The 21032-nt window shown below is 39.6% G+C and overlaps 1 protein-coding gene across 6 annotated transcripts in view; it reads right to left on the bottom strand.

Moving 5' to 3' along the window:
- ARID5B (AT-rich interaction domain 5B) overlaps nucleotides 1–21032 on the bottom strand; it is a 172184-nt gene that overhangs the window by 12636 nt on the left and 138516 nt on the right. For all 6 annotated transcript variants that reach the window (XM_090057477.1, XM_090057478.1, XM_090057479.1 and 3 more), the window contains one exon: nucleotides 15558–15655. In XM_090057477.1, coding sequence (XP_089913603.1) covers nucleotides 15558–15655 — 98 coding nt within the window. The remainder of the gene's footprint in view (nucleotides 1–15557; nucleotides 15656–21032) is intronic.

The raw sequence follows: 21032 nt of genomic DNA, 5'->3' as shown, positions 1-21032 counted from the left end.
TCTTGATCTGAAAGGAAAAATAACTGATGTAATTAAAAGGGATGGATTGCATTACAATCTCAGTTTCAACTTCAGTGATTAAAGTTTTTATAATGCATTTGGTATGATTAATGACTCACTGTGGGATTAATGCAAGACTCTGACTTTAAAAATATGAACTTTAATGCAGCAAACACAATTTGTCTATAAAAAAAAGACAAGCTGACTCTATGAAGAAAATGTACTTTGCTTATAAACAACATAAATCTGTTCAAATACCGGGAATCCTTCATTATCTTTAATCTAAGACTCCAAGGCAAAAAACTTTGGTTCAGATATTCGTTTGTTATCCTAGAATCTGTTTCTAACCATGCAATTTTGATTTAAATACTTAGATGTTCAAACACAGTTTGGACTTCAGAGAGCAGAAATTAGATTGCTTGTGATCATAATATTTCACATTTTAATAAAATACAACATAAATTATGTTAAAATATAAAGCTAATTTATGCCATATTAGAAACAAAATTCATTAACTGAGCATGCTCTGACATGGTATGTGCAAAGAGGCGTGAATAATACTTTTTAGCCCTGTATTTGGCAGCTCTCCAATAATGAAGCTAAGCAGAGCCCACAGGGAATATTCATCTTCAGATCCCATTACAAACTGAGTTTAAACATGTTACAGCTGCTAAAACTGGAAACTGCTCCCTCTATGCAGACTTAGCAAAATAATATATAGTTGCCAAATACCTGCTTCCCACTGTAATATTACAGTTAATGTTTATATAATAAAAAACATAACTAAGCTGAATAAGAAAAAAATAATCTTGTTCATACTTGAGGTGGCTAAATTTCATTTGTCAAGCACAAATATTCATGAACCACTTAACATCTCTCTGTGCTGTGTGCACTGCTTGGGACTTTATACGAAAGAGGTAAGTTTTGGTTTCATACAGGGCAATATTTATATCTTTCTGCCATGTGTTAAATATTTAAAATCACATTTAATAAAAACACATTTTATTGCAATAATTGCTAGCCCTGCAATTGGATTGTTTGACTTTGTTTTGTTTCCATGGGAACATGCCATCCTTTTGAAATCTACATATTCCATCAGTAAATGTTTCAATAGCTGCTTCTAGCTCTAAATGAGATAAAGATGATACTGTACCACTAGTGGTCCTTTTAATAAAAGATACTGTGTGATTAACCTTCTGGTTAAAGCAGAAATGGGAACAAGGCTGGGACTGACATGATTAATCACTGTTAGCATTCTTTCTATGGATCCTTCTATGGCAATTTCTGACAAAAAGCTTCTCCTCTTTGTTGCAATACACCACACCAGAACTCATTAGGTTTGGTACTAATTAGTAACCATGGCTTAAATTTCCTGTTACAATCTTTAGAGTTCATGTGGGAGTAAAACATTTTCATTTTAGTTATTTTTCACTGAGCTCAGCAGTTGGCAATAAGACCGCAGTAAAAATATATTTCACATAGCTGGTCAAAGGCCTAGAGCCAACAGCAGGAAATCTGGAATTAAATGTTTCTTGTATCTGGAAAGAGGCATGACTAAGGTAAAACTGAATCAAAACACAAGGATGGCTTGTTCTAGGAATTTTTTTTTCTTTTTAAATGAAGGCCAATGCTCGGCTGCTTCTCTAGAGTACAAAGATAATTTTCAGATTGTGGGGGAGAGAAAAAAGGAAGTACACATGAATATGCACTGTGAGGCTCTAGGGATTAACATGAAGCCTAACACCATGAACAATTGCTGCTTCATATAGATATTTCCGTTTGTTACGATTTTCACTGAATGTTTTTTCAGTTATTCTGTCATGGTACAACACAATTACCCACAGGATATGATCTTATCATTTGATTATTAGAAGTTTTTATAGTACAAGAGTAATAAAGCTAATATAGTTTTCAGAACATTTTGAACATGCAGCTAATATGCCATCAAAACATAATGTACTTAGCCAATTTAAGGTCATCATTGCCCAACACAGGAAGAATGTGGTTCTCTATTATACAAATAGTTTAGCAGAATGTAACATGTTTGAAACTAGCACATGATTTTTGTTAAATATTTGCAGCACAGCTAAGATTTAATCAATCCTTATACAACTGTGGGTAAAGACAACGTTCAAAAATACAACTGAATACCTAGAATATATTAAAATTTGGGAACAACAGGCATATTTTCAGTTGCTTTGAAGCACAGCTGTGTTTTATGGGGGAAGTACCAACTATTTATAAGAAGAATTAAAGGAATATTTTGTGCTCTAAAGGATATATGCCTCTAAAGCAGAGCAAATAATAGGGTCTTTATCATGATCAAGATTCCAATATTAAGATTAATAAAATGTATTATTTATAAGTCAATTAACATAAATAGAAAATTTAAGCAGCAGTGTATTAAAAAAATCTTTCCACAGGCAGCAGATTTTTAGCAGCATGAGGTTTTTTTTCTTGGAATAAAACAAGAATAACATTTTCCAGCCAAGAGCAGAAACAGTAGGGGAGTCTTTGCGTCTCTGCTATCACAGAGCTTCTTATTAAATTCAGTCACTGTGAAAAGCAAGACTTTTTTTTTTTTTAAATAAAGACAACTTAAAATCAATACAAGTTAGATTAACAAATCAGGACTATACTAATCCTGATTTATTACAATCGGTGATATTAAGTTTAATCACGTATAAATTGCTATTCTAAAAAGATTTTGCTTTTCTAAATCTTGAATTAAGTAATGGTGCAGAGTGTACTGAGTTTTTAGATCTGCATCATCTCATATTATGAAAAATTCAATGTACTTCTCTGCAGCAAATGTCAGAGGTCAGCAAATCTATTACAGTAATGTAAGTAATCTGGCTTTCTGCCAACCTTTTTTTAAGAAACACTGAAGCAGATAATTTTATATTTACAAATTCTAAAATCCTCCAGGGACTGCATCTCTTTCCCGACAAAAAGCAGAAACTTCACATTAGAGAAATGTATTTCACAGTATATCAAACATGTCTGCATCGTTAGCATTTCATAAAAGACAAAAAAGACCTTAATCTTGATTAGTCGATGTTTTTTCCCAACCATAAAAAAAATAAGGTAAAATTGAATATGAACCAGTAACCACTACATTTTCAAATACTGATTATGCAGAATGACTGACTTTTTTGGCCAAACTGCTTCACAGGATGTATGAATGCATTTCTATTTATAGACTTAAAAATAATTCTTACAGTAATGTAAAAGGTCTGACAAACCCAGAAAGAGAAAGGAAATTCAGTGCTAAGCATGCCAAGTTCCCTCTTTAATTCTCCCTACCATGCATGGGTATTGCAGCGACCATATGTACAGTGCATGATGCTCTACCCACAGGCTGTGTAAGGTGAGTTAAGGGCAGGAAGGCAGTTTGGAGTGATGAATTCACAACTGCCGCTGTTTCTACACAGCTCACTTCTGTATTAATTTTTTTTCATTCTTTCTTTGGCAGCACAAAATGTGTCTCCTAATGTCTCCCACTCAACATCATATTGTTTCTTCAAGTGCTCCAGGCTCAACATACTAATGTAAAAAAATAGAAACTCTGTATATCTCAGGAATGATTTAATGCATCATTTATATACTGCCAGTAGTTTAATTCTTGGCTAAAAGATTTGAAGATGGAAATTGAAAGGCAGAAAAAGAAAGACATTTGAACAGTATGTTATGTACTTGTGGAACTCATTGCCACTGGATGTAACTGAGACCCAAGACTTACTAAGATGGAAAAAAGGCTTTGCCATTTATATAGATTACAAGAGCATTCATGGTTACATTAGAGATAATTTAAAAATTCTGAGTAGATACATAAAACCTCATGTTTCATTCAGAGAATAAAACAATCAAAGAAGCTCCCCTTTTGGACAGGTTATTCAAGAGAAGTCCAGTAAAGAGATTGTTGCACCTTCTACTGAAGGACCTGCTAAGAGCTGCTCACAGAGGCAAGACATACTGGACACCAGGGACCATCTGTCTGATTTATTACAGCAACTGCTCTCTTCCTAAAATAAAACTCCCATCCCATCATTAACAATACCAACAGGGCACAGAACATGGAACTGAGTTCAGATATTAGATTTTTAAAAATGTAATACTACCTATTTGTCATTCTACACAATACATTCATTAAGCTTATACTATAGAGAAAGAACTAAAAACACAATAATACTTAACACTGCCAGCTCTGAATCCCTCTGAACTGATTCTATCCCTTAGGACAGTGATTCCCAACCAAGGTGCCACAACACCCTGGGATGTCTTGAGATTTTTTCAATGGTGCTGTGAGATGCCATAAGGTGTTAACAAACATGGTTCACAAGACAAACCCAAGCGTGCAAACATAATTTACAAGATAAACCTAGTGATTTTTAATGGGAATCCACAGTATTAAAAACATTCTGACCCATTGTGGTATTGGAGTCTTTTGCAATAGAATTGCTCTACTATATTTATATAGTGAAAAAAAAAAGTGAAAACAAAGAGCTGGTATTTTCCAAGGAGTGCCTTGAGTCTAACAAGAGGTGTCTTGAGTCTAAAAATGTTAAGAAGCACTCCCTTTGGAAGTCATTGACAAAATATGCATTTTTTGGAGTGGACTCTCTGTGGTCTCATTGAAAGGTGTTCGATGCTTTAAAAAAAAAACGTATACCCTTATAAAGAGAAACATATTGTCAAGTCGTGCTATCACCAAAGGCAGAGGAGCAAGCCACCACTTCAGCTGGAGGTTTTGTCACAGGATAGTTACTAGCTTTCTAGGAACAAAGAGGAATTCCGGCCCAAGTATCCAATGACTGAGGACAAATACTCAGAAGAGGCAGGGGTAGGAGAATGGCCAAAACCTGAGGACCATTCTCTGTTTCTAGAGTAGGGAAATAAAATATATTTGGGAAATCAGTAACATATTCCAAAAAAGCCTGATTTCATTTGTAGTGTGTTGTACAATCCAGGGGTTACTAAAGCAAGCATGCACTTCTTTGTATAGTGTACTATAGCAATAGGGTCATTTGTCTGAAGCACAAAACTGGCATGTATTTTAACAGCAAAGACAAAATATGTTTGTGTTCAATTTTGTTCCCAAAGAACCGTCTTCTCTTAATGAAATGGGAGAGCACACAAAGCAACAGCAAACTCTCCCTGTGCCTGAAGAAGGGTGTTTGTACCCCAAAACTTTCAAAGAACCATTTTCCAACTATTCAGTTGGTCTAATAAAAGATGTCACATTTACCCAAAGAACCCTGTCTGCCTATGTCCTTAGACCAACACAGCTACAACCAACAATTTTATCAAAATGGCTCTTTCATCTTTTCATCAACAACATGCCTTACAGCCTGCTGGACATGCAACTGAGTAATGAGAATACTCACACTGTTGAAAGATGGGAACTGTACAAGTATAGAATTTAAATATGTTTAGTTTTAAATAAACTGGAAAATAGTGATAGTACAAACACAGGTTCTGATTGAACTGAATGGACTGGAGATAGAAGTTTAGGAGCTTAATCCAGTAGACCCACATGTCTGTGGAAAGCCAAATCCTCTTTGTAGACGCCACTCAATGGAGGGGGACAGGGTATGGCCGATGGAATCACAGCGATTATGGGAGAGGGTCCTTCCCCAGGCTACTTGCAAGAAATCAACTTTGCTTTTGCTATGAACGTGTTTCCCCAATAAACAGAAATGTGTTTAGCTAATGGAACCACACAATTGTTGATCTAGCAGCCTTCCTTAATGGTTGCCTGCCTGTGAGACTCAGGACATGTTGTGGAACAGTTTTGCAATAGGTGGTCCCTCTAACCCTGCCCCTTCTGCTTTGGAAGATGTACCCTCCTCCACTGCATGCAGCTGGAGAGATGAAGGGTAAATGCAGCCATTTAGGAATACTTCTGCATTAGGAAAGAAGGGACCTGAGCCACTTCCTGATAGAAGAGCTCAAGAAAGGAATGAGTCAGAAAGGAGCTCATTTCCTAGCTCCTGGAAGGCAGGGAATGAACTCCCTTTAGAATGGTAGAGGTTCCTCCCTCTACTGTGTCCACCCCACACTAAAAAGGGTGGAAAAGGTAGAGGACACCTTGGGTCAATTTCTGCTTCAGAAGTGTAATTAAAGGAGGGCAACTGGGGCGGCAGTTTCAGGTGCCGCCTTTGTTGAAAGTTATAAAAATAGTTGAGACTGCAGGGGTGGCTGATTGACACCGCAGTAGCTGGTGTTGCCCAAGGCATGGACCTGCTGGGCTATTAGGGGTGTGAAAAGCAGGCCCTATTCGATTAGGAGTCGGCCTGAATTGGGGACAGTGATTCAATTCATTGATTCAGATCACTGTCCCCGATTCGATTCAGCTGAATCCATATCTGAAGATTTGATTCTGATTTGGAGAATCAACGATTTGGACATCGACACAGCTTTAAATGTTTTTTCCAGACAACCTGGAGGTACCAGTGTGGCTCATGAATGTCGTGATGCTGGGGAGATGGAGCATCCCACAGGAGTGCAGGGGGAGCCCCCCCATGTGCTCAGTGGCGAACCTGGAAGTGGACCAGAAGTACTTCCAGTCCACTTCCAGGTCTGGTTGGGAGTGTGCTGGGCCTCCCCCCAATGGCCCCTTGGCTTAATGATTGGCTACAGGAGGACGCCAGGTGCCCCCCCAGATGCAGGAGGCACCGGTCACTGAGCCAGGGAGGCATGGGGGGGCCCAGAGTACTCCCCAGCAGACCCGGAAGTGGACTGGAAGTGTTTCTGGCCCACTTCTGGGTCTGCTGCCAAGTACACTGGGAAGCCCCCCCACACTGCTGTGGGATGTTCTATGCACCCCAGCATCACAGAATTCATGAACCCCTGCTACCTAGAGGTATGTAGAAAAAACACTTAAAGCTGTCTCTGTGTCAGAATCACTGAATCTTTCAGAATCTCTCCAAAATGATTTGGATGCTTCCGATTAGTTTTGGAGAGATTAAAGGGTCCTCTGATTTGATTCTGATTTGGAGATTCAGCCACTGAATCAGGCCAAATCTTTGCCAAATTGAATCAGGGATTGAAGCTTTGCACAGCCCTATTGGCTAGGCCTCTGCTCTGCACACCCCCATTTGGGGCAATACACTTACTTAGGGAGGTACAAAAAGTACCCTTTTGGGTAGGGGCCAGAGGCATAACAGATAAGATGAACATCTTCCCTCTTCACACATTAAGCAATCTGTCCTTCAACACTAGGAAAGACGGTCCTCCTATCAGATACACTAACATGTAAACTGTTCTTATTGACTTTAATGCTGGGCAGTAAGTCTCCAAAGCTGCAAAACAAGTCTCAAATAAGTTTTGCAAAAACACAGTGTTCTCAGATGTTTTGAATAGATGGCTAAGAAGCTGCTTTAATGGTAAACAATTGCATTCTTTTGTCATCTGATACTTTATTTTTTATTTTTTTGGTTAGGGGACGTGCTTTTTGAATTTTCAATAGTTCCTTTGTTAAAGCATCTGTTACTCACATAATTGAAAAGATGTTTGTTCAGTGGCATGCTTGAGAGTACAGTTATTTAATCTAAATGATAAAGCCCAGAGGACAGAAAATCATAAGTAGAAACCTCTTGTTATTTATCAAAAAGAAAAGGGGCTAAAACACCTAATCCATCCTTTAAGTTTATGCCTGATGGAAATCTATGGATACAATCTGCAATTTGCAAACTTTCTCAGAGGCTGTTACTTAGAGGAAAATAGCAGGATGAAAACAAAACTAAAACAACAAAATTCATATGACAAGAAAAATGGCTGTTTGGAAATTTTTTGGGGGGGGTTTAAACAAAGAGCTGTAGTTTACAGCATGACATAACACTTTATTAATTTTTGCCTCAGGGTATTTTCACACTTAACAATGTAAATCCAAACCTTCTATTAATTACTTGTATTAAATACATCTATAAACATTTCTATATAGATGCTAGATTTTTCAAGGTACAGGACTAGCTGCTCTTTCTGACAGAATTCTGTTGAAAAGTCCACACTTTACGAAGTTATCTAAATACTGTACTTCAGGAAAGCCACACAGTATTTGCATGGAATGCTAAATGCTCTTACATATTGAATTACTTCACAATATCCTTAGGTCATGAAAGCATTACAGCAGTTAAAAAGAAAGCATTTAAAGGCTTTAGTTTAACCTGATATGTTTCTGGTAGAATAAGATGGGGTTTTTTATTTAGTTTTTGTGAATTAAATTTGGAAGGAAAAACCCTCTGGGTCCTCCTCCCTATCTCATGCTATCCCTAGTTTAGGCCATCCTCCCTATTCCATGCTAAATTTTAATCTCTCACACCTCTTTTTTTGCATAAGGATGTTAATCTAGCACGTGTTACAGGTGGTCAGATACTAGAGTACAAACACAGCATAAAAACCTAGACTGCAAAGTTAATGCCCTGTTTCTCAAAATATTGAGTACACCTTTTCTTTTGGAGCAAGAAGAACCAATTAGGGGTATGTGAACTGACCTCTCAATTCTTCTCCAGAGTCTCAACTTCCATTAAAAAAACAATAAATCTCTAGCTGTTATGGTTCTGGAGAACACTTTCCAAATGTGAAGTAAGCATAACTGATGCTAATTCAGCTGTTAGTGATGATACTTCAGGTGTCACCCTTGTTAACTATTTCACTGCTCATAAAAGCATGTGAGAAAGTCAGAGTATCATATGATTATCTATTCCAGAATTTCTCAAATTGCATGTGCGTGTAATTTCTGTTACTATAGGGAAAACCAAGTTGTGTATACACACATATATGGTCCCATAAGCTTTTTATTCCTTCATATTTTATTTTTTCATTGCATTTTGAGCTTCTGAATGTCACACGGTGTTTTTTTTGTAATGCTGATGATAAATCCATAGTAAGTATGTACTCATTCAATTTATATGAGCATTTTGGAAAAGGGGCCCATTGTTTATAAGGCCAAATTAAAGCTGTCAGATCTGCAGTTTGTTTAAAAGCAAAAGAAACCTCAAACCCTGTATAAAAACCACATCTGCACTATTAGTAGAACACACTGTGAAGAACAGTGCTTCGCAGAAAAGTAGCCATTTCCGATTGTTTCTTGTGCTGATGATAAAAGATAGAGATGAAAGATCCTGACAATGAGCTGTAAGAATTTCTGACAGCTTGGGGAGGAAAGGTTCAGCTTGAACCAGTTAATGTCAATAACACATACATACTTACTTTCTATGATCACCCAAGGCAAAAGCATTAAATAATTTGGAAAAAAAAAAAAAAGAGTATGACCAAAATAACAACAACTCATAAGCTTTGTATGGGTTTGAATCATCTACATAGCAACAGCACCACGATGGGAAAACATTAATGCTTTTTATATTGGTAATCATCTGTAACATGAGCAATTAAGTACTGTACTAATGGACTATGGCCAAGAGCCTGGTACTAATATTAAAACCTGACAGAGATGAATAGGTTTTGAAGCAAAACTAGGCTGACAAAGACATTTTTATGAAGTGCTTCAGCCTATTTGATTTAAACCAATCAGAGGCAGGTTCAGACCAGTCAGACCTACAGTAACATGCAACAATAATGCATTCATTAGCATTATATGATTCCTGCTATGCTTTAAATAAAAACATCCATTGATTCTATTCAGCAACCTGCACTTTCATTACTACGCTCATTAATAAAACAAAAGTAGTCTAACTAATATACAAATAACACTTACTGAAACATTGGCAACCTCGCCTTGATTTAAAATGAAAACATTTACTAGAAACATGAACCATATTACATGAAAAATAAATCAGATGATAATGCATACTAAATCTTTTTTCCTCTTCTACAAAAACAAAGCAGACATCTCAGTGATAAAAGCAAGCTGTCTCAGTCACAGCAAACTGTGTAATATTCAGGTGACAGCTTTAGGAGTCTTCATTCCAAGCTGTGGGCTACTGAATCCTTAAATTGGCAGCCATACAATTTAATTCAGAAGCATGTCCACAAAATTCTACAGTTACAAGCCCTCATAATTTGCTGTAGGTTACGAAAAATCAGGTTATTCTGAATGCCTGTGGGTTTCAGGTGAGGCCTTGGACTCCATTGCCTGCCTACTCAGACTTTTAGCACCTACTCTGAAAGACAGCTCTCCTCGATGATCAGAAAATATTGCTCTTTCCCCTAGAATCAATTCAAAATTTTCTGAAACTCCACCTAGCAGGTGGCCTGAGCCAATGAGTTAGCTTCAAGAAGGTGAGGCAATACCAGGTCAATGCTATTTTATTTCACAGTTTACAAATGATGCCATCCAAAGGTCATTCAATACAATTTTATCGATGTTCAAAGTCAGCGTAAATAGCTACAAGTTTCTTTGTGTATGTCTGCATGGCACAATTCAATACCTTGAAGAGGTAATTAAGGTAACTCTAAGGCTAGGGACAGACATTACACATAAACTGGTTTAAGTGATCAGAAACCTGTAACAGAACAGATGTTTAGTGCACATAAACCAGTTTGAAAATGGCTGAACTGGTTTGAGATGAACCTGGTTGAATGCAGTATCAGACTTAACTGGTTTGGCTCAAACTGGTTTATGTAATGTCTGTCCCCAACCCCTTGCTAGTTTAAGATAAACCGAACTCCCCCAGCATCCTGGCATGCTCTCTGGGCTGGATGGGGCTTTCTGTTCCACAGCAGGAATGGCCCATCCCCTCTGCTCCATGGCTAGAGCTCTGGCAGAGACTGCAGACAGAGCAGAGTTTGCCTGTCTTCTCCTGCCCTCCCCCACTCTCCCCCACACTGCTCAAGCTGGAATATCCCCCTCCTTCCCTCCCTTTCTCCCTCCCTCCCAACTCCCACAGCACAGACCCCAGACCCACAGACCCTAGGCATGGGATATGCTAGCTAATGCCGAGAGGGGTTCTGTGTGTGTTTCCAATTTCACTTGGACAGGCAGACAGAACAGTGACTGCTTATGGCATTTTGGAACTAATCAACAGGACAGCTGGTAAGCTGTTTAAGAAGAGTTTGAACTAATTGAGAAAGGGTATTGTTTTGCTGATGAGGTGATAAACAATGGTATCAGCTCCATGCTGGCTTGTTTAACTGTCAGTTTGCTGCAGACAATATAAAGAAGCAGGGATGAACATTGAAAGGCTCTGTATCATCAACAGATGCATACATTGCACACCCTCCCTTGCCTCAGTGTGCTAACCTTGGGCTGGGGGCTGGCAACACTCCCGCTCCTTGAGCAGCGAGTAGGGAAAAACTTGGGATGGTACAGGTAGACTTCCCTAATCAGAGGTCCTGCCAGGGCCTGGCCATGCCCCCCGCTTAGCTCATTGCTGTGCTGCTCTAGCACCCCACAACTTCTAGCCTGAACCACTGCAGGCATGTGCCTGAATTTCCTCAGTCCAGAGCAGTAGTCTCCAACCTGTTTAAGTAGGAGATCACCTTTGGCATTTAAAAGTAACCCAAGATCTACCCTGAACCGCCACCCCACCTTCTCCCCACACCCAGCAGAGGGGGGGCAGATTGAGGCAGAGGGAGAAAAAATTATTTGGGGGTGGATCTCCCCAGCAGGTAAGTCCCACCCAGGTGGGGCCCTACTCAACTTACCCCTTTTCCTGCCTCTGTGACACTGTCCCTTACCACAGGGGCCTCAATCTAGCCCTCACCCCCTCTCTCCCCCATGGACTGACCTGTTGAGCTGGGTGCATGCACATGGGCACTTGGTCCCCCATCTCAGCCTCGCATAGACTCCAAGAGTCTTCAAAATCTACTGCAAGAGGCTCCAAGATCTACCAGTGAATCAATATCCTCTGGTTGGTGATCACTGATCCAGAGAGAATGTCTTTACAGTTACAAACCAGTTCAGCCTAGCCAGGTTAGACTAACATGCAAAGATTTAATCAATTAATGTTCAGGGTTTTTGAAGGTCTGTCCTAGCCTAAATGAGCTAGTTTGGGTACCAGAAACAGTATATTTGAATCAATGCCATAGCAATGAAGTTTGGTGCCTGGGGCAAAGCCTACAGCAACAGCCCACCCCTGCCCTGCACACAGGTCTGGGGGAGCACACACCCCACCTCCATGCTTGCTCAAGACTGCACATAGTGGTGGGAGCTTCCCTTCTCACATCCCTGTGCCCCCTCCCCCCCCAAACAAGCTGTTCATGGCTCTATCCCATGCCCCACCCCGGCTGGGCAGCACCTGTTGGCGCCCCTTCATTTCAGTGCCTGGGGCAGTCACCCCAGTCACCAGCCCCCCTTGCTACAGCACTGATTTGCATTAATGCAGCACATCACCTGAGCTAATTTGATGGGGTGAAGAGCATTGTGTTAATGTAACTAAACTATTTATAGTTTCCAAGTTATCTTGTTTAGAGGTAGCTCAGGTATACATGCATATATGCTATGCCCCCATCCCCACGTTATTTAAGGGAAACTAGTCAAATGTAACACAATTCCCCGTGATTTATGGGTTTAGTACTTCTAGGTCAAATTGATTGTCAGTATAATGAGACACATCAGGGAATTGTGGCCTTTGTTCCTAGTAAATAGGAAAAAGCCAGTCGACTTCAAATATGGAAAAATATTGAGTGGTCATTCAGCACTTACTTCTTAAGTCAATTTCCAGTTTAAGCTTCACAGTTTACCTTCAAGCTAAAAACATACATGTATTCTGATCTATTTTTGTAGCACAGCATTAGTTTTAGATTAAATGTCATTCAAGTGCTTTGGCTATAAATGAGCATTACATTTACTGGTGCTGTACTCATAATTACCAATGGAAACAAAACACAATTTTATCTTTTTCATGCTTAAAACTTAATATATTCTTCCTGTCATGGAAAAAAGGCAGCCAATATTCTAAATTCTTGAATGTACCAGGAATTGTCTGTCAACTGAGTTTTGTTAAAGGAAGAGATTGAAGTTTATGCCTAAGGTCAATTCAGGGTTAAGATTCAGATTTACTGGTGAAAAAATGTGACAAGTTTTCTGTTGCAAATGCCATCTTTCTGCAGAATTTAGAATGCAATTGGAAAATACGGCTTTTCTCGTTTTGGATCTAACTGAAGACTGAAATTATAGGAAAGAATTCTGACTCCAGAAATTCAAATCCAAATGATTTAAAAAATGAAGGAGTTGGGAGTCAAGGTTACATTTAAGGCCAATTCTCCAAGCCCACTTTGCTACTGGATTGGTAGCAAAGCTACACAGTTCCCTGATACTCCTTGGGTTTAAAAGACTTTCTGGGTTGCAGAAACATACTACAGACACTTCAATGGGGTATTTTTAGAGTAAAAACACCTTTTTATAATTTATAGCAGAGGGACACAAGGACAGAATTGCATGCAACTTATAATATAGCCTCACATAAGTGCTCAGAAAAGGCATTAAAGTAAATATCTATGCCTCAAAATAAGAACATTTATATGGCTTCAAATGTAACATAATAAACAACTAACAGGGAAGTACAAGGAAAGAAAGGGGTGTTTGCATTTTGCTCGTTCATCTTTTCCATGATAACAACAGATTCTCATAAAGCCCAATGGGTCTCTATCTCTGCTAAACCAATGCCAACTGACATTTCAGTGCTCATGCTTCTGGGACTTCCTTGAAAAAGAAACAAGACTTCATTGAGTATGGGAAATCCTAGACTGCCAAATTCAACCAGATCAGCTGGCCCAGGCATTGAAGCTGTTGAGTTTATAGTTATGGACCCTATTGTCAGCACACAGCCTGATAAGTCAGTTACATGTCTATAACATTTATTAGGAACATCTGAAAATAAAAAACAGCCTGATGCAGACAGCATCTCATCACTTATTTGGACTAGACTCTGGAATTCCTTGACTTCTATGGCGGCAGTGAAGCAGATTCTTCACTGTGAATCATGGGTCTTATGCTAGCTACTACTGCTAGAATTTAAGGTTAGAAATTTCCCCCTATCAAATGATGCAATTTCTGTAAGTTGGGCTGTGACATTAGAAGACTTTGAGAAACTCATACTCATTTAGCTTTGGACAATGCTGTGTTTACGTAAAACCAAATGCCTTCCTGACCCCAACTGGTAACCAGTTTATGCTCTGGAAAATTAGATTAGATTTTTGTATGAGCATGAATGTAGGCATACACAGAAATTCAAAGGATTTTCTTAACAATACTTTGTTAAATTTCATTTTAAAAGATTCCTGCTACAGTGTTTTATTTACTGTACATTAGCATCACAAGCCCAGGAAGCCATTATGTAATAGGAGTGTGCGAAGCAGGCCACATTTGATTTGGATTTGACCTGAATCAGGGACAGTGATTCAATTAGCTGATTCAGATCTCTGTCACTGATTTGATTCGGCCAAATCTGAACCTGAAGATTCGATGCTGATTCAGAGAATCAGAGATTCAGACATAGACACAGCTTTAAAAGTTTTTTCTACATACCTTGCGGTAGCAGGTGCGGCTCATGATCCCTGTGATGTGGGGGCAGATGAAGCATCCCACAGGAGTGTGTGGGGGGACCTCCATGTGCTCAGCAGAGAACCCGGACTGGAAGGACTTCCTGTCCAGTCCTGGGTCTACTGGGAAGCACGCAAGGGATCCCCCCATGCCCCCCTGGCTCAGTGATCAGCTACAGAGGGACCCTGGGTGCACCCCCAGACCCAGGGAGCACCAGTCACTGATCCAGGAGGGCGCAGGGGGAAGGGAGCCCAGCACGCTTCATGGCAGACCTGGAAGTGGACTGGAAGTACTTCCAGACCAGGTTTGCTGCCGAGCACATAAAGGTAGGTAGAAAAAACATTTTAAGCTGTCTCTATGTCTGGATCGGTGAATCTTTCCAAATCTCTCTGAATCAATTCAGAGGGTTCCAATTTGATTTGGAGAGATTAAAGGGTCCTCTGGTTCGATTTAGATTTGGAGATGCAGCCACTGAATCAGGCTGAATCTCCACCAAATCAAATCAGGGACCGAAGCTTCACACAGCCCTGTGGTCTACGTGGGAAGAATAAGCAATCAAAAGTTCTAACCAGCAGTAATGGCTGCTGAGAAAGAGAATTGTTTGACAGCAGCTTTTGGGCAGGAAGGAAAGAAGAGACAATTAAGGAATAGGAATGCACCTAATCTTAATGACATTCTACAATGTGGATCACCCTATTATTTTGATCACAACTTGTTTAATTTGTATTCTGGATAATCATGGTGTACAAATATTTGTCTCAATTAGTGGTCTATTATTATTTTTCATTTGCTACATTTTGTTCAGTTTTGGAGTTTCCTTGCTAGAAAAATGGTATGGTAAAATTAAAGTAAAAACCAAAAAAGAAATCAGATGTTTGTTTTATTTGTTTTGCCTTTGGAGAGACACTCTCTGGTTTAAATTACAGTGGATTATAGGACTAAATAGTTGGAGAAATATGCCTTTAAGAGCTTGCACTTGTGCCTTCTCTCTCTCTCTTCTCCCCCACCCTTTCTCCTTCTCACTTTTCCTAATTCTTTACAAAATAGCTTTGAAGTCTCTCCAAATTAATTTTTTCTTTATTAAACAAGCATTTCAGATTTGTTATCTTACCTTTCATAATGTCTGCGAGTACATGTAGCAGCACTTGTGCTTCCAGGGTTACCACCTAATTCATCATAAATATGTTTCCATTGTCGACGGGCTGTTATCTGTAAAAATGGCAATGGAAAATTTAATCTTGCATCTTTACAGATTCTACAGTATTTGAGTTCACAGCAACAAATACATGTGTGACACTTTCAGAACGGCATGTTCTACAAACAGTATAAAAGCCCCTACAGAACGTATAGTGTGCCTATGTTTTTAGAAAATTATATTATATTCATCTGTTTCCTTTATTCTAAAATGGAGTCTTACCACAAGTTCATTATCAAATCGCTAGCAATTCAGTCTTGCAAAAAAGAGAATCTCAATCAATATAGGGTCATTAACCATCAGAAGTTATGCAGACAAATCCCAAGGTAAATTATGAAAATGAAGCTAGAACTAAGCACAAATAATGATTACGTAGTTATTTTAACTGAATCAGAGAAAATAAATCTGCTGCAAAATCCAAATCCACCACAGACTCTAAATCCACAAAAGCAGAGTTTGTAACTCTATATGTTACAAGCTGTTTATTTTTATCCATTTATGTCAGTAAAATATATAGATCAAACGGTAATGAAATCTTAACATGTTCCAGTGTTAATATTTGAGCTATGTACTTTATTGGACCAAGTCGATGAAAATAAACATCTTGTAACGTATTGAGTTGCATGCCATGGTTTTGTTTTTTTATACAGAAATTAGGATTATACAGAATAACAGATGGAAGACCTGGCAAAAGAACTGTTTCTGAATACCAGTTCATTATTTTCTATATTCTGCTATATTTAAAACAGGAAGAAAAACGGGAAGAAGATGAACATAATTGATCACCCTCTTTTGCATGCAGCTCATAACAAGAGCCAGTAGAAAACTATGGGGAAAAGACTGGGACAATTATGGGAGAATTTTGTCCTTTTTCTGTGAAATGCTGTGGATCTTAATATATTCAAACCCAGAGGCTTCTTCAAAGTTACCCACAGAGCTGTCAATGGAGTTCACTAAGCAGCTAAAGGCAGCAATCAGAAGAAAACAAATATCACAACTTGCAATCTAGGATTTGTAATTTTAATCTAAAGAAGAAGAGATGGGTAGAGTAGTTAAATATTGCTGGTCAAAGGGTGCCTTTTTCTTTACATAAAAGGAAAACCCTTTTTTTGCAGAAAACATGCTCCTAAAGCAAAAGCATAGTTGGAGATATGCTATTTGGTAATGTTATAATTTCTATGAGGGATTTCTGAAGTTTATCATTAGTCTAGTTCCCCTTAGAAATAACCATTATCTACTTTTTGCTGCAGGTAAATTTAAAATAGCATTTTACCTATCAGTAATTTGAACTTGTAACAATATCTTTTGTAAAGGTATTTAAACCATATACTTGGAAAAACTGTATATTTAACTGACATCTTCAAAATCATCCATTTTGTTTTTAAACACAGGGGACCATTTTGCCCAAGAAACTGACTGCATTTATTAATTTAATATTTTATTTTCTTCCTTATCCAAAGCTAACAGGCAAGGGAGCAAATACACACACACACACACATATATATATGTATATATATATATATTCTTCAATTAAGTGACATATTCTGGATGCCCGGATAATTTAAACAGAAGACATACATTCATCTCAGGACACAGTTTATCCCTTAATCAATACTATTCAGATTCTTATATCACCTTGTTTATGACCATTGCTGTCTGTTATCACTACTAAACCAATGGTACTGCAGTCACAAGTCAGACTTGATCACTTTAGTCTCCCCACGTGAGCATGAATGAGTTCACCATCTGAGTTGCCCGGGAAAGGCCTGCCCTTGCTACAGTTGATGATAGTGTAAACTTTGCCACTGGCTTCAACAAGAACAGGATCCACTTGATGAGCAAGCTAGATAAAGATGCTTTGTGCCATTACAAAAGCAGGTTAGCTGTCAGCTATGGGTTCTGACATACAGAAATCCCTGGACAGCATAGCTGGCCCTTTTCCACTTCTCTCTAGCCTAGGGAAATGCTGTGGATGTATAGGAGAAAAGAGGCATGGAGAGAGAGACTTGCACTCCACTAATATGGGCACTATAGTGGCCCCTTGGGGCTGTTGCAGTTGGCTTAAATTAGAGTAGTCCCATACAGCTCCAGGGGTGTCAGGGATTCAAAGAAAGCAAAGATGCAAATAAAATAAAATAATATCTATGCCTCCTGTTCCTGCCTTGTGTTCTCTGCTAAGTTCACCTCAGCTGCACCACAGAACTGGGGACCAATAGTGATTTGGTAAAGAATGCTTAAACTATTTAGAGACAGAAATTAAAACATTAAGGCCTTGTCCACACAGGTGTGGATATTTGTTTTTCTGGGGACAAGAAGCAGTGGCATACTTTGTACTGCTCTTAACTGTCCCCAGGGAATGTCTGTGCCACGTGCCCTCTGGCATATGGCAGGTTACTCTGGGTGGGGTAGGAGAGGCTGGACCCAGCAGCCTTACCTGGGGTCCTGGGCCCTACTGGAGCTGCAGCAGTGGTGATCCTGCTGCTTGGAGCCTGGTCCCCCACCCCTACCTCCCCCTCGGAGGCCCCTGATCCCTTCCTTAGGTGGGGCATGTGGGTCTTGAAGGGGGGGTGGTAGCCTCTGTGGGGGCCAGTTGGCCCCTGTTGGGGGACTGTAGCCCCTGTGGGGCAGCAAAATATATGTTCATGTATTCACGAAACGTGTATTTAGAGTTCATTTTATTATTATGATAGAGACACTGGTAGGCTTCCACATTACTTTAACACTGTAGATATATCAATAAAACATTGCTCAACTGATTGCTCTCTCTCTCTCTTTATAGTGGTCTTTTGTTTTAATTGTGGAGGAACATGGATTTTGGGGTATTCTACAGAGTGACTTTGGGATTTTTTTATCAGGGATTTTTTAGTTTTCCAATATGGAACACCAAAATTCCTGCTAAGGAGGCCACTGGCAGAACCCTGCCTGCTCAAAGCTGGCACCTTGGACCTAGCTGGCTGTGGCAAACCTCCTGGACAAATGGGGCCAGGAGGATATGCTTTGATAGTCAAAGCAGGCCACCACACCGGGAACATCTTCCAGATGATAGCTTCCCAGATGGCTGGGCAGGGAGCACACATGGCAGTAGTGCCGCACAGAAGCCAACTCTGCAGCCACAGCCCACTGGCAGCTGACCAAGAAGGGCAGATGCCTCTACTGGCTGTGCAGTCCCCATCCAGGTCTGGCAGGTGCACAGCAGGTCACAGCGAGAAGCTCCTGAAAGTGAGTAGCCCTGAGTTTTTTATACTGCTGGGAACAGCACAGGTGTTGGCCCCGGCTTCCAGCTTCCCCTAGTTGCAGATTCGGGAGGAGCCAGGCAGGGTTATTTTGCCCCAAGTGGCACAATTTTCTCCACAACAAAGTGCATGTCCAAGCACGTGAACTAAGGCAAAAAGCCCCGGCTCAAATTTGCACCGCTTGTATTTGAGCTGCTGCAAGCACACATGCTTGCATGTGTGGACGTGCCCAATGGAGTTTAGACTCCAGAGTCTCACAGACACTTTTGAAATTTAACCTTAAAACTGAAATCTTTTACAATATTTTTTTGTTTCATCTACATTATTAAAAATAGCATGGCCTGCTGAAGCCTATATGGGCCCATTGTAATACACTGTTTTGGACATGCCTGTTTTTGTATTCAGTGGCATACAAGGTAGTGCTGTAGCTGTTATTAAATCTAGCTACCTCTGACTCCTTAGATCAGATGACCAGGTACCCATTGACTGGAGGTGGCCATTGACCACAGTCTTGAGAAAGGCATGAATTCATGCTTTTGGGGCCATAGTGAGTTGCCTATACCATTCTAACACTGCACCCACACAAAAACAATATGCTTTACATAAAAAGTTAATTAAATGTTATATATCTAGATTAAGTTCAGTCTTCCATAAATGGTCAGAGTTCCACTGATATCAGTGGAGTTGTACCCTCTTATATTACAGCTGAACTTGACATTCTCTTAAAGTATGTCTAGCTACTTGAACATAATATAGTGGTAAGCTCCCCTGGCTCTTAAAAGTTTAGATTTTTATACCTAACAAACTTTAAAAAGTCAAAAGAATAAATGATAGAATAATATCTTTAAACACACTGAACAAGATACTATATTGTAGAAATCTTTAAAATAGCCACTACTACTATTCAGAATAAGGCTACATTCAAATTTAACATCCATATTGGTCAGATCAAACATCAAAACTTCCTTTCTTCACCAAAGTCTCACTTCTGCCTGCCTCTAGTGATGAACATTCTTACATAGCACGGGAAAGGACACGGCTTAGCAATGTTTTTTTCCATGATAATTATCCAGCTACAATATTCCCTGCACAGTGATTAGCAGAGATCCTGGTTTTCTCTGATAAAAAAATCCCCAATTTTGGGATACAAAAAAGTAAGCCAAAATCCACATTTTTCCATGATTAAAATGAAACTCCACTTTACATATCTATATATCTAAATATATATATGTGTGTGTGTGTGTGTGTGTGTGTATATGTGTGTGTGTATGTGTGTGTATAGTGGTGTTTCATTTTAATCATGGAAAATATGAATTTTGGGTTACTTTTTGATATCCCAAAATTGGGGATTTTTTTTTTATCAGAGAAAACCAGAATCCCTAGTGATTAGCACCCCCTGTCTCAACACTGACAAAATTTCAAATGGGCTCTTGAATAATGGCATGTCAATATAGGGACATTCAGGGAATTTCAGGGGTAGTAAGCAAAGGTTGGATGTACAGCAGAGGTGCCAAATGTGTGGGGACCCAAGAGTCCTGGCCCCAACTCAGGAAGAGTGTTGTCACCTGAGATGTGTAAAACTTTTTACATGTCCATCATCTTAGGCCCTCCCTGACAAAAAGAAAAGTCAGCACCTATGATGTGCATTAGTTAACAGTGCATGAAATGTTCTTGTGGAAACTCTCATCTAGAAGCAAAATGGTCTTAAGTTTTGATGGGGATTAAGCTACAGTGAGCTCAAGGGATTTTGCCTTTGAATGAGAGCCCCCACCAGGGGAAGGTTCACGGGCCTTAGCTAGTGCATCCATGTAGACATGCCCTAATTCTGAATGCTTCAGAAACTGATGTTGACCTACTGGTTAAAATCTCTTCTCTGCTCTTTGTTCTAGCTTCCATTCACATTCTCAATAAACCTTACTCCTGAGGCCAGAAGTCTTGGAGTACCAACATTTCTACTCATCTTCAATGGTGCAAGTATTGACCTATAAGTAGGGACCTACCTAATTTACAGCAGCTACCCACCAATTCTGTGGACAGAACAAGGGGCCCAGAAGTAATTTCATAGGTGGAGTGCAATGCCCCCTTCCCCATGCCTCTGACTGGCTAAGGGGTCCCAGTGTTCCCATTCCTCACCACTGATTGGCTGCGAGGGCTGTCT

Source organism: Crocodylus siamensis, chromosome 7, assembly GCF_052110815.1.
Source record: "Crocodylus siamensis isolate JL-2025a chromosome 7, ASM5211081v1, whole genome shotgun sequence".
Lineage (NCBI taxonomy): Eukaryota > Metazoa > Chordata > Crocodylia > Crocodylidae > Crocodylus > Crocodylus siamensis.
The sequence above is the reverse complement of the archived record's forward strand: the minus strand, read 5'-3'. Positions and strand labels throughout refer to the sequence as shown.